The sequence below is a fragment of the Dromaius novaehollandiae genome, chromosome 2 (assembly GCF_036370855.1).
Source record: "Dromaius novaehollandiae isolate bDroNov1 chromosome 2, bDroNov1.hap1, whole genome shotgun sequence".
Taxonomy (NCBI): domain Eukaryota; kingdom Metazoa; phylum Chordata; class Aves; order Casuariiformes; family Dromaiidae; genus Dromaius; species Dromaius novaehollandiae.
In genome coordinates this window covers 83,119,384-83,134,539 of record NC_088099.1, presented here as the reverse complement: position 1 = coordinate 83,134,539, position 15,156 = coordinate 83,119,384, and the positions used below count along the sequence as shown (strand labels likewise).

Sequence of the window (15,156 nt, the reverse complement as noted above, 5' to 3'; positions counted from 1 at the left end):
GAGCAACCTTGTCTATCTTCCCCCAACTATTCTGCCAAGTCAGATGAAGCTGATTTTTGACCCACATGAAAAAATAAATCAGTACTAGCCATATGAAGGACTTGAATTAAAGCCTCTGTTGCTGTAACTTGCTTAGGCAAAACTTTTTGATACAAGCAGAAATTCCTCCTAGTACTTTGTACAGCGTGTTTCATCTTGACAGTGTTTTCCAAGCCTTTTCCTCAATTAAAAATAAAGTGAACAATATTCAAGGAGAGAGAGATAAAAGAGGCAAATAAGGATTCAAGTTTTCACCAGTAAACACTGCATTTTGTCAGCGTTTCGGTAACCTACCTTCTTTGATCTTTGCTAACTGAAGTAAGCACAGCCAGACCAATTACACTAATCTGCTAGAGGTCAGTGTAATTCTTCTATTCATTTAAAAATGCACAGTTTCCATTTTTAAGGCAGCTGGGAAGAGGATTTGCTTTTCATATTTTTTGTGTTTTATAACAGCATGCATTATCAAATAGTACATCTAACCAAGCCTAATCAACTATACTTTTAAGTACTGCTGTTTTATCCCCCATGCGGAGGAATTACCCAAAGTAGACACAGGCCATATAGCATTTCGGTACCTGTTCAGAAGTTTTATAGAAGGCCACAGAGGCATTCACAAGCTTGAGGCGGTCCTCCATCTTGAGCATCAGTTGTTGCCAGTGGGAAGCAACCTTCTCTGCACACTCCCTGATCATATCCATGTCATAGTGATTAGCCTGCAGCATTGCCTCTGCCTTTTGCTGAACCTGTAGGGCACTCTGATGTGTTTTCTGACAAGAGATCAAAATTTAGGAGTTCAGTGGAGCATTTAAGTTTATTTTCTTGAAGACGTCAAAGGCTCACATTTCCTCTTTGTCAAAGATGATGCTTTAATTATAGACACGCGCACACATGTGCAGAAACCAAAAATAGCCGCCTAATATTAGTCACTGCCTGATTTTACTATGCAAACACAAAGAAAATAAATCCAGTGGAAATTTATCATCAAATCAACAACGACCAGCAGTCTACAAGCATTAGCCACAGCACTAAGCCACACATGGCATACCCATGTTGCAGTGTAGAACTTTACTATAATTATCAATTCCAGGTTGTTGGTTTTTTTTTCCCCCGCCCTCCATGGTGGGAAAGATAGAAAAACTGTACCTTTTATGGCTTGATTGCTACTATTGTCATCGCAACTTTACTGCAGTCCATTGCACATTAGTGGTGAGCAAATGAAGGTGTAGGCATGCAGGATAATATAAAGCACAACTGTCCATTCATTATAAACAGTTTTTAACTTTAGTTCTGTCTCTGTACGTATCTATGTACGTATGTACATATATACTTGCCTAAAATCTGAAAGCCCTAAATGTAATGATTATATCTGAGTACAAAATGACCCAGAAAACGTAGAATATAAGTTTCCCAATCATTTATCCATAAATGGACAAATGCCTAGAGCTCTCATTTTTTTTTATACTGAAGAGTTACCAGAACTCTCAAGAGCGAGGACACACATAGTGCAACCTGTAAAACAACAGAGTGGGGAAACGCAACTCCACAGAGTGGCAGGAAAACGTGAAACAGCTTGCAAGACAGGGTACCTCTGAAAATATTTTTCCCAAAGAATCATAACGTTGTTTAATCTTTCTTCAAAAGTCAAGTTCTTAAAAAATTTCAATGTACAAATCAATTTCACCATAAGTGCCTTGATAGTGCATAAAACATATATAATTACTATATAAGGATAATACTGCATTCCAGTTGATCTCAAGATCTCTGTCCAATTTTAGCACAGAGATCACCAACCCAGAATATTTCATTTGAAATTCAATTAGTGAAATCTTGGGACTGGGAGAAGGAAGAGAACAGAGAAGGGGAAGGACAGGACGCCACAACACCAATTTCAGTAAAACCTACTGCCTGACAAAAATGAAGGTGTTAAAAGACTATAACAGAGTGCACTCAACTGATGATGCTGTTCTCTGTATTAACTTTATCAATTAATCTTATACTGTTGTGTTCTAACAACAAATAGAAATACCATTTAAGTTAAATTGCTGTGAACAGACTTCCTTGATTTATTATAGCTTTTTTCATTCCTATCCAATCAAAAAATACCTATCACTTCACGAAGTTGCAAGAAAGTACTGAGAACACGCATTCATCTGGAACTGCTGTTCCAAAATGAACAACAACAAAACCCGCACCTTCCCAACAAATATTTTTATCTCCTTGTCTTCAGAGGATTTCAATAACTTTTCCCAAGCACACAAAATACCATGCTGTTAACCCAACAGCATGAAAAGGCACAGAAAAGATGCATCTCCTTACTGCAATGCTTTTTACAGGGACTTAGGAACAGTACTACAAGACTCCTTGAAAATGGTCAGTGAAATGGTGCTTTTACCTCTATTGCATGTTGGAATTGCTCGTGTTCCCTCTGCAACTGTTCAGCCTCCTGCAGAGAACTAGCAGTGATCAGCCCAGCGTTCAACATTGACTCCCCATTTCGGATCCAGCCCAAAACCTGTAACAAAAGAGAAGACCACAAACTATGCAATCCCACTGTCAATCAGGAAGAAAAGCATCACTGCTAGGAACAAAAATGTTTAGAGTCTTATGTGATATTGGAATTGATGATTAAATCATCTATTCATTACACATTTATAATAGTTTATATATTCAACATAGTGAATTACACTTTCACTATAATTAAGTGCCTACTTAATTCAGCTGACACCTCTGTCTTTCAATCATCTATTACGTGTTTGTGGTTTCAGCTGTTATTGGAACAAGGTTGTTTCTGAATGCCACTCTGTCACCTGAAAAACAGCAAGTTACAAGCCATACTTGCTAAAGAGCCAGTGTCAGTTATATGAATTGAGGGCATGCAGCTCAGTAAAAAATAAACAAATAATTCTAAATATTCATGTTGAGAAAAATGTGACTGCTGACTGTTCTCCAGTTTAAAAATTTTTGGTTGACAACAGTTTTCAGGATGTGCCTTGGCTCATCCAGTGAAGCCACAAGAATCACATGGTGGGAAGGAGCCTTAAGGGGCTGAGTGCATTCCTTACCAAAGGCAGCATCATGTACCTTAGGGTCGGTCCCTCCCAACAGATCTGTGCCTTGTCACACTAACTCCAATAATGGATATCCCACACCTTCTTCAGATATTTTTTTATCTCCATAAGTCTTTTCTCCAATGTCAAATTCTCAGATCTCCTTTGCTTCAATTTAGGTCCATTTACTTTCTCCTGCCCCCCCGCCCCCCCACATTTCCTCCCTTTTAGTATCAGCTTCTATACAGTTATTTCTCCCCCTCAAGAATATTACCATATTGCCTCCTCTAGACTCTTCCCTTGTTGACCCCAGTCTGTTCAACCATCCCCATGCGAACTTCAGCCCCTCATTTTTCGCACTGCTCTCTTACATTCTCCAGCCGATACTCATCACTTCAGTCAAGACGTTTCAAATACTGAGCAAAGTTGGCCATAATTCCATCCATTTTGGAGGATATGTCTGTTTATAAGTACTAATATAGGGTTTGTCTTTGTGTTTTTTGTTTTTTTTTTTTAAACCTGAACACAAGTTAAGGCTTTATACACTGTCATCTGTGCAACTTTTCCACAAAACTACCACCCTTAGCCTATATTTGTATTGCTGATTATTCTCACCAATACATTATGCTCTGCACGTCACTAAAAATTCGTCCTCCTCTTGCAGAGCAATTCACCAATACATCAAGATCATTCTGAACTGCAATCCAATGTCTTACAATGTACTCAAACCCCTTTTCCAGCTTTTTTTGCCATCTTCAAATTTAAAGCATAATCTCTACCCTAATATACAGATATTTTTGACTAAAAATGTGAACCTGTATCCAAATCCAGAACAGACTGCTACAGAATCCCTTTGAAATGTGCTTTCCATTTCAGTGAGTCACTAATAACTTTTTTTTTACTGCATATGATTTTCCAGCAAGTTACCATTCATACTCACATATTCTCATATGCCATTCCCATAGCAAGCTAGGGTCAGGTAGACTCAACTGAACTATTTTGAAAGCTGTAACAAAAGGAAGATCTATGCCATCTGCTTTTTCACCTCTATCTAGAAGATCTTCTGCAGCATTTATCATGGAGAAGCCATGCCTAACTAATCTATGTTGGCCTTTTGTCCTTTCCTTGTCATTGATCAGGTTTAATAATCTACTTGTTTCAATATTTTTCTGGGAAGTTATGTTGAAGTATAATCCCTTCCCTAGCTAGTCCTTTCCACTTTTGAGAAATGGTTGTTGGGTTCTAGTCCTCAAGATTTCATCCAATTCCCAGAATTTCACAAAAGATAACCACTAAGGCCTACGGGATCACGTCAGGCAGTTTTGTAGGTATCCTGGGGGAATTCATTTGGGCCAAGCTGATTTGAAAATAATCAGTTTAAGCAAACCTCCTCTGATTGTCTTACATATTGATTTTTAACATTTAATCACTGGCACTAGTTACATTAACTGCCAAATCATAGTTAACTCTTAACACTAAACATACAGTCTGGTGACACATCTATAACACTACTATTAACAGTACTGCTCCAAATTATAACTAGTTGAATCAGGACAACATGACCATAATCACAGATTGAAAACAGGGAGGGAAACAAGCAAAAGGACCTATTAAAGGCCAAATCCTTAAAACGAAAGACACGCGTGGTCTACATCCAAAGTGTCTTCTAACGTGTCTTTAACAGCTTGAAGCAGCTGAGGTCTAGCCATCTTTGTGCAAGATCCATTCCCACAAATCAGCATCTCAGGCTCACCTTTTGTGTGACATGCTTGTCCAGACAGCAATATTGTTGTATTAGTAATACACTACTTTCCAATTCTACCTGCACAATTAATTGCTAACAAGCTTTTTTTTTTCTGCTCCACTGATGGTGTGTATTTGAATTCTTGTATATAAGACCTGCAAGTTCATAGAAAAGAACATGCCCTACCCCTACACCTACAGTGTAGAGGTAGGACATGAGAGCACCTCAGGGGTGCTCTCCTTGACTTGGCATCCCACCACACACAGTAAAGATCCCCTGGCACAGGACTTGCCATTTCGAACAGTGATTTGCCCCCCTGCTGGTCCCAGACTAGGGTGGACAGCAGTGCAGAAGCAAAGCTGCTGGAAATCACAGGAGAAGTTGCCAGCAGCACATTCTCCTTCCCCAGCCTTCTGCTCAAGCTCTATGGGGAAACCTAAGTGCTAGTAAATAGCAAGCCTGTTTCCCTACCCGCCCCCCAAATGCTGCTGCCTGCTAGCATTCACTGATATATTCCCATCACCTCAGAGTTTGAGGGGACTGCACAGCCCATCCTTCTGACCCCATCCCCTTTCTGCCTTTGGGCAGGCTAGAAAAGCATCAGCAGAGCATCAGAAAAGCTGTGGAAATGAAGCTGGCAGTTTGGCACACTTGAAAGGATCAAGCAGGTAGTTATACAGCTAAATACTTGATTTCAGTTTAGTTGCTTGGACTGTTTTTTCACTCTAACTAAACATGTTCACAAGACACACCTGCTTTGGGCTGCTGTCCTACCTAGCTTTCCGTATCCATCTGGCACTATACGGAGTGCCAGGACACTCATCCTGGGTACTGGCCTGCTATTTCAGGAGAATGAGAGCTCAAGCACCGGTCTACATTTGCACCAAGCTGAGACACCTGCATGTGGGAATCAAAGGCAGTTCAAGGTCCTCCTGAGGGTACCGGTTCAGAGTTCATTGCTGTACGGATAAAGCTATGAATACATCCAACAACACACATCACAACCAGACCAGCAGACAGTATTGCACAGCAAACGTTGAACCAGCATAGTAAAATCAATGCATTTTGGAGCTTGGCAGAGAATCCAAACCTGCAGATGCTCCACGTTAAGTACAGTAAAGTATTCATTCAACAAAGTGAGTATGTGGAGAGCAAGTGCAGCAGCAAGTCATCCAGCAGCCACGTATTTTAGATTCATTCAGAGACCAAGAAAAAGTTCATCTGGCAAACACACAGAGAGAGTTATGGATGAGACAGATGCTTTCTTATCTAAATCTCTGCCTCTACCTAAACACTTCATATTACTGCAGGTTACATATACATATAGCTGTTTGTATACATGAAGTGTGAAAATACAGGAGCAGAAGGTAAGTTTTGGCAGAAAAAAGAATCAAATGTAAAGCTTGTTAAAATCTTTAAATGGAGACAGTATCCCACCTACATAATAAGTATGCTTATAACCAGTTCATCAACAATAAATATGTCAGGAAGTCACAGCAAGTGAACTGGAAAACCATGTGTTCACTGCTTCAGGCAATAAAATATAAATAAAACAGACTGGAGAGGAGGTTTACTGTGTCATGTTACTCTCAGGTAATGCACCTGCTAAGCTATGAGGCTTTTCCCAGTTCAGAGGAAACAGCAAAAGATCACACTTCCTGATATTTAATAAATCAAATCAGAAATGGGTTTCTGAAAAGGCAACTGAAATCAGAGAACTAAAAGTTACTAGCCCTGAAACGTTCCAAAGCAGATGAAAAACAGTCCAATGAGACAACATAACATTCAACTTCAGTTCCGTTCAGCTTTTAGATCTTCAAATTTGGAAAGTTCTATTGGTTCATTTTTTACAATGAAAACCTGGAGAAGGAATTTGTAATACATGGGCATGCTGTCAGCTAGCTGTTTGTGTAAGCTTATTTGAAAATTAATACCTAAAGCACATACAGGAATTACAAAATTTAATTTAACATAAAATCCCTGGGCACAGAGATGTCTTTTTGGAATACAAAATAGAACATATTTTTCTCCTAAATCCCAGTCTAATAATAAGAAATGGCTGCTGGCTAGAATAGCATACTATTGATACCTTTATTATAAGATGAACTCGTTTCTTCCAGTGCTTTTTTTCCTAATCTAAACTTGAGTTTCAGTTCAGGCAAGTTACAAAGACCTTACAGAATGAATCTTCCAGCCACACACTAAGTGTGACATGGATATTCCTCTACAGTCCATGATACTCATCTTTTGCTTGTACCTGCCAAAATACAGAATATTTGTCTGACAAACACATGGGACACAGCGGTTTAAACTAGTCTTTCTTGTTACATTTAACTTCCTTACAAAGCTAACAGAGCAGGGCATCTAAAAACAGAGCACGCAATATAAAAAACTATTTTGTAGTATGGCACTGAAGTGTAATGCGAGTGCTGTATTCTGTGCTGTAAGTGAATATTATTTTAGTATTGAGTGAATGATTTTTTTTCTTTCCCTGCACTAGCCTATCCTATCCTAACCTACTGATGTGCCATATACGAAAGAGACTGCCTCAGCTGGCAAGCGAGTCTTTGCATTCAAGAATAAATGGGGCATGCTGCATATGACACCGACTTGACTCTTCCCTTTCATCCTCAAGATAGTATGCAACTGAGTGCATAAAGTTGCTGCACATCAGGATAATTTATCTCAATCATTACTCATGTGAAAAAGAGTATTTTATATTTCACATTTACCAGATAAACAAGTCCTAAAGGGGGTAAAGGATACGTCTGTTAAGTATGCTAAGGCTTGAACAAGGTGGTCATATACTTGGTTAGTGCCACAGACTGCAGTCACAGCACACTACCAGTTCTTTAATTCCAACCTGCACACAAACTTTGTGTCTCTCACTATAGATAGCCACCAACTCCCTCCTGGAAAAACAGCTTCTGTACACCACTCCTACACTCACTGGACCCCTTTATTTCATCACAGTTTGGGAGCTTTCATATTCATAACCTCATAAAAAAGTGAATTTTTGTAAGAGCTCATGACAAACAGAAAAAGGGCAAATTATATCAGCACCCATTATGGGACATACTAATATAACAGACTTTTGTAGACCTCTGTGAAGCTGCCAAGAGTGAATAAGGTCAAGAACTCTTACTCCCATAAAAAAAACAAAAAACAAAAAAAACCCAAACCCCAACTTCTACCAACTTTAGCAGGTTTTGCCCATAGCATCTCAAAATTCACCAAAAGTTTAGGCATTTATCTGATAAATACTTCAAAAACTGCTACATCATTGCCAGAAAAATAAAAACTTCACTTCCCTTGTCCAGGAAAGTAAACTCTGCTGATGCATATAATCACTACTTGAAGATGACAAACAATGTACAAAGCCATATTAGGCCAGTGTTCAGGGAATATCAGTGAGCATTTTTATTAATCAGAACACAGATGATAAAAGTATGGATTTAAAATCCATAAAGTTATTCTGCACTTCAGACATTTGACTCAAACCCATGCACAAGTAGAAGTTGTTAATGCACATTAAAAACGCACTTGTACTAACAGAAGACGCAACCTCTTAGGTGCTCAATTCAAAGGCCTCCCAGAAGTAAAAGACTTTTTATAGCAGAAGGTAATTTCCCATTGCTATTTGCAGGGATATACCTCTGCAGGAGGTATAGTATACTTCTTGGGGCCAATACCCCCGAGGAACTCGTACCTGCTTGACTTCAGCCTGCAGGTGGCGTAGCTGCACGCACTGCTCCAAGTGCTTGCGGTGCTGCTCGGCCGCTACGTCCAGCTCCTGCTGCTTCTCGTGAAGAAACTCCAGCAGATCCTGAACACGAGTTGCCATGTCTACATCTCGGTCACAGAGCAGCTCCACACCTGCAATCAGCCAGTCATTCACAACTCACAAGTCCTTCCTAGCAAAGTACCAAATTTCCACGGTTGTAGGCTTTCCCCGTTCCTTCTCCAAGTATAACTCAATCTTTTGGGACATTTGCTTAAGTGAGCATAATTTTTGCACTCTTCCAAAAATGCAAAAAAAATACGATTTAAAAAGAATTTTTTTTTTTTTTTTTTTAGAAGCCAGAGATTTACCCTAGGTGACTGCATACAGACAAAGCGACATCAAGTGAAGGGACATAAGAAACCAAAAAAGACAACTTTCTACTTGAAAGCCCAAAATGGCTTGATTAAATTGCTTTATCTATAAAATTAACTCCCCATTAATTAGTCTGACCTTACTGACTTCCTGAGCTTTCTCAGTGGAATTTCTTCCCTAAAAGCTAAACATTTTCAGCTGTTGCTGACTCCCAATTAATGATTACAAGTCATAACAATGGCATATTCACAGAAATGTTATTGGATGATTCAAGTACAAAGAAAGCAAAAGGAGAACAGAAAAAAAAAGATATTCCCCTCTTCTCCTGTTTGCAGTTAACCAGCATCTCTGTCATTTTCACACGTCCCACGGAGAGACAACTGGGTAATTCTTACAGAGGCAGTGCCCTGAATAGCCCAATGGAGCCATCTTACCAGATGCCTGCACTTCATTGACATACTGCAGCAGATCTTGCCCTTGGTGGATGACATCAAAGGTCAAGTTATTCATGGTCAGGGCTTTGTCTGCATGATGCTGGAGCCTTTGTTCTGCTATTGTGAGATCTTCAGTGTCAAAGTCGTTCATCTGCTGAGAGAGCTCATCGTTCCAAGATTCGAGGTCTGAAATTATCTGGGAGAAAAAGGAGGAAGACAACAGTCACTTCTCGCTAGACAATGTGTGTTTATTTCTAAAGTTGCACGTAGGAAGATGGAGATCAAAAACTTGAGTCATCCAGTATGACTGACTTCACTAACCAGGTTCAACACTGCTCAGACATGGGCTGTTTCAGCATGGGATTTAAGTTCTGGCAAACGCAGGAGAACCTATTTCATCTCTCAACCCATGCTTGCCTTGTCAAAGCCTGTGATACTATGGGTGCCCTAGCCTTGTCTAAAGTACGCATTCATGAGCACATCACTTATGAAATAGATGAAATTAAAATGTTTTCCTTCCACATTTAGAGAAAAATGTTGATCTAGTATCTCTTTTCGCTTCCTCAGATTGCATTAAGTAATAACTCATACATTAAGAGGCAGCTTAGCTCTCAATTATTTCACTGAAGCTCTTTCACAAGCAGGCCAATTCTACCCCTCTGTGAGCAGGAACAGCCAAACTCTGTAAGCACATTCAACTTAAAAAACAAAACAAAAAAAACTGAAAAGCAGTCTTTATCGCAAAGGGGAGGGTAGTTAGTGAATGGAGTAAGAACAAAAAGCAATACAGCAGAGTTAAATTTACTTGCTGAGATCATGCAGCTACACTTCAGGTCTGGATTTTACTCTCAGCTATAGAGCATCCAAAAGAAGGGTAGTGAAGGAAGTACTTCTAACACACATGACAATTATAAGTCCTCCTCCTCTGTCCACACAAGTGGATTTTCCTTATGATATTCCTAAACCTGGCTGATTCCTGGTAGCTGACATCATTTAGCTCATCAGAAATGGAAAATATTCCTTTTAATTAGGATATGAAACTGTTTTTAAGTAAAACAGAGTAATATCCCAGTAGAGTCCTTACAAATCCCATTGCTCAAAAAGGGTTGGGTTCTTATGGCACAGGTGTGATGCATCAGTTACTTGTTGCAAGCAAGCCTGTTTGACAGACTTGTCCCTCAAGCCTGTAATCAGTTTTTTCATAATTTTTGCCACAGCTTACTGTGGACAACGGGGAAAGAAAACATTTTAGGCATCTAGAGCTAAGCCATGCTTGGTTGTTGAGTTCTGGGATTTCAGGAGTAGGACAAACTGACATGAACAGTGCTAAATGAGAGAGGAAAACACCTATTTGCACAGCAAGACACAGTAAAAAGAGGATCTGGCCACATAGGCATTAGCAACAAAATTGCTGGTTGCATAAATATTTAACAAGTGTCATTTGCTGTCAGCAAAAGGAGTATGCCACTATGCTTTCCGAGTTGTTCAGCTGCAAATTACTAAGACAATTCAATTATAACAGAAATTCCAGGAGAATGAACCCTGCAAAAGAAAACTGAATTGAGGATAAAGCAAGGCTAAACTGTCTGTATAAAGTTTCTGTAGTTGGCTACAATCTCTCAATGGCTTGTTTTCATTCTGCTCATCTGATGCCATAAAAATTGGACACCTTAAGCAATTATTTTAAAATTGTGGCATCAGTGAGCTACTTTGTTTTAAAGATGATTTGCAAAAATCTTACCTGATTCACTAAGCATTCAAGTTTTGCATCATGCCATGAAGGGAGATGCCTAACAATCAGCATAGCTATTTGCAGTCCCTAATCCTGATCAGCCAACCCCTACCCAAGTGAAAACTGGCAGAAACTCATGTTTCAGAGGCAACATTGAAAACAGAAAGACTGATGGACAAGGGATATAGGAAAATATACAGGTCAAGGCTTTTATCCACTGCTCACAGCTTTTTTCGTCTCTACTGTGTGCGCTCTGAACATCACGTACACAACCTATTCATGCGTTATGAATGGTTTCCTCCCCAAACACACACGCAAACTCCCCCTGCCCCTACAAAATCCTTCACAATTTCCATTTATATTCCTTTAACTCGGTCCATTTCCAGTACGTCTCATTACCTTCCCTCTGTTCATCTCCCTTCAGCTGATCTAAAGCATTTTACAAACTTTAAGTCTTCCTAATGATCCAGCCCGAGAAATCACTCTGCTCCTGCTAATCCTCTTTCCTGCTCTCAGACGCCTCAGACCTGCTCTTGCCAGCTCATCTTCAGGAGCTCCCAAACTCTTCCTCTAGAACATCCACTCTGGGATACGCTTTTGGTTATTTAGTTTCTCATTACACAGTAACGTGAGTGAGCTACCCCTTGAAATACACAGGTCGGTAAAGGAGAGCAAGATTTCTTATTATTGGAAAAACCACATGTTGCCATAGCTTTGGTTGTAAAATGGGATTGTTTTCTACTTTTATAGGTACATACTAATTTCTATGCAACTTAATGAGGCTGGCATACTTTCTACAAAATATTACACAACAGATCTCTTCAAACTACGTAACAAACCACTTAGTGATGGTGCTGTTACTTTTCACTGGAGGCACCTCAATAACCACAAATATCATCAACATGAATATGTTTTCCGTTACGTCTCAGTCTGGGATAGCTGAGTGTTCATTCATTACTAAAAACAGCAAAGGTAGTCTAAAATTTGCTTCCTCAAACCATCCTTTGCATTACGGAAAATTCTCAGCCATCAGATTTACCATCCCATTTTCAACTAGTTCAGGTAATATTCTTAAGTTATCCTTAAGAAATAATTATAGCTAGACTTGGTCAAACTGAAAAATCTGAGTGTTAAACTCAGAACTCTGCTATCTTTTATAGAGTCTAAATATCATTAAAAACTGGCTTCGGTTTAACATGGCACATTGTGCTACTGTTTTAAAAACAAAACCAATGCCTCCCCTGCCCCAAGACGCCAGCAGCTTACTGTCAGACTGAGTGAAAATAAAGTAATAAACATCAAAGGCCAATCACTTACAGCAGGAAAGTATTGTGGTTAAGCTTAAGCATTTTTATATTAATGGAACGATTGATTTTAAGTAGACTGCAGTCACTACATCCTCTCATACTATCCTGGGATTCACTGTGCTTGACATGAATGACAGGTAGTTTTAAGAGGTCAGCACTGTGTCACTTCAGAAGTTTTCAGTGATACTGCCCCCAAAGAACAGCATTTTAAGAAGTGTAACTTGCTCCCATGTTATTTTTTGCAAGCCCGAGGTTAAGACTACAGCCCACACATTCTCTGAACTAGCCTGAAACACTCAATGCAAGTGCATGGCATTCCCTGTTCCCTTCAAAAGCATGAGAAAACCCATGATATAAATAAATCATGCCAGCATGGCTAGTCCTACACTCATTCAAAAGACAGGAAGCCCTAGTCCACATCATAGCCAAGTATCTTAACAATATCAGAAATCCTTACACACTTTCTCAGCAGTAATTGGGTGGCTCAAGGTGATCTATTCAACCATTATGATCCCGCAGTGCAAATCTGAAGGTGTTGATGGCCGTTAAAAAAAAAAAGTGCATTAAGTGCTCTCCGCCCACATTCTTCAGGGCTTCCCCTAGAATTTCTGCTTTGAACAAGACACTTCTAGAGCAAGCTCCCATTTCGTTTTTAAAGTTTCGTCAACACAATTAGCATTAATGAAACAGAACAAAGATGAATGACTCCAGTAGACAATTAGAGTAACTGAATCGCAAATTAATTCTGTTCTTCAGGAAATGGATAGCTTAGCATAAACACAGGGAAACCACTTACCATATCATCTGTTCAGGAAGTCCCCAGTGTGCAGTGTGAGCTGCCTGACATACTTTTACATTTGTTAAAACCTAGGGGACAGTGACAGGAAATAAGGCAGGGTACAACACTGAAAGGGTGCAGACTCTTTCACACTGACTGGGAAAGAATTTAGGAACCACAGATCTCTCTTCAGAAGGGCCTAAGTATCATTCTGTGGGCCAACTGAATGCTAACCAGGACCTGGAAAATTATGTACTGGAGGAGAAAGAAAAAGGAAGGAAGGGAAAAAGTGAAGTCTGTGACCCAGCATCTTGCATCCTTGCCTTTTCAGCTGGATAACTGAACAGGCATCCTGTAAGTATGGCCCAAAAATAGAGCAGAGATAAAGCTGTGGCTTGAAATGTGTCTTGTATGCTTTGTCTGGAGCCATGACATAGGCCTAGAGGTATTTAAGTCATGGACAAGTGGAAACACACAGACATAGATGCAATAATCTACACATCCCCAAAAGCACATATTGTAGGCTATATTCATTGCTACCAGTGCTACCTTTCTGCTGTCTAGGCCCATGTATAGCTTCTCTATGCTGCAAATACTTGTCCACCCTAAGAAGGGACTCTTCATGGGCATTATTTGCTCCTTTGCTTTGCCTTCAGTTAGTACAGGCATTCACAACACAATCCTTTGAATACCTCACAGCAGTGGTACTTCCAAGCTTACTAAGGATAGAGAGGGTCAAGCTTATAGGCCAAGACCAAGGGGCAAAAAGCGGATAGCGCTGTAGTTAGAGTAACATCAGAGAAGCAGCATAATCTGAACAGCTGCAAGATAAAAGTCATCAACTAAAAGAAACTAAAAGAGTATTTGGTAAATCCAGGGAGGAAAAGGAACAAGAAGAGGGGGACTAACCCTGGCAGCAAACCTCACCACCTGCCCCAGGAGCACAGCTGCACAGTGAGAACCTGCAGGGTCCCAGGGTATCTTTCATTCCATTTTAACCTGTGTTATTTTGCACACACTAAGCAAAGCTAGAAACACTACACTCCTTCCACAAAAACTGTGCCCACAGGATGCTACCCTGAACAAACTGCCCCTATAGGCAAGTCTTAACTGACTGGGCCAGTTGCACAAAATCTGTGACAAAGCAGGATGTCAAAACAAGGCTCACAGGTTCCTAGCTGGTATGAAAATATTGGCTCCTCCTCACTTTCATGTTACTTCATCTGAACTTCTGCTTTCAAATAACCGACCTGGAACTACTCTCTGCATTTTCTTCCAGGATGTTTCCAAATAGATGTCTGCCTTCAGGTAGAGGGAGAGGAGAACTAGGTTTTGCTGAGGAAGCTGAGAGTGAGCACAGGTACAGAGACAGCAAGACACCCAACATTTTGCTGAAGACACTTTAGCCAGGTCATCACAGCCCAACTTCTTCCCTGGAGGGCTCCTTGGCAATCTTAAATAAGCCTAGTTTTTGTTTCCATGCCAGAGAAGGCGCACCAACTCTTTCAACACAGTAACTGGTGCATTGCTTTACATTGTACATGCCAAAATGGAAAGCATGCCAAGTATGAACTTTAGAAAAAGCAAGAACTATCAAGTTAGGATAATGCAGCTTTCCACTGCAAAATCCTATAGGCATCATCAAATGATATACACAGCAATATTGCTATCTACACAGATGCTATACTGCACTGAAGGACCAGAGCACACCTGCAAAGCAGGACTCTGCCTGCCACTGACCTTCTGCTATTGTAAAATTCTGGTTTAGGTCACCTATAGCAGAGAGTGGCCACCTAAATGTGAACCTCACAAACTCTGAACCTAATTCTGCCTTTGATTTTCTTACCAGCCCTTGCTCCTCCCTCCCCATTCCCTCCAGTTTAGTGTTCTACCCAAAAACGTCACACAGACCCCATCGAGCACTAGAGACCGCATCTATGTAGATGGCAAAACTGCTGACAATCTTGTAACACGGA

General features: G+C 40.1%; 1 protein-coding gene across 2 annotated transcripts in view; it reads right to left on the bottom strand.

The window, feature by feature from the left end:
- Window positions 1–15,156, bottom strand: part of TRIO (trio Rho guanine nucleotide exchange factor) — a 255,971-nt gene that overhangs the window by 110,158 nt on the left and 130,657 nt on the right. For both annotated transcript variants that reach the window (XM_064506864.1, XM_064506862.1), the window contains exons 14-17: window positions 9,364–9,559; window positions 8,543–8,709; window positions 2,435–2,554; window positions 618–809 (exon numbers count right to left, since the gene is read on the bottom strand). In XM_064506864.1, the coding sequence (XP_064362934.1) occupies window positions 618–809; window positions 2,435–2,554; window positions 8,543–8,709; window positions 9,364–9,559 (675 nt within the window). The remainder of the gene's footprint in view (window positions 1–617; window positions 810–2,434; window positions 2,555–8,542; window positions 8,710–9,363; window positions 9,560–15,156) is intronic.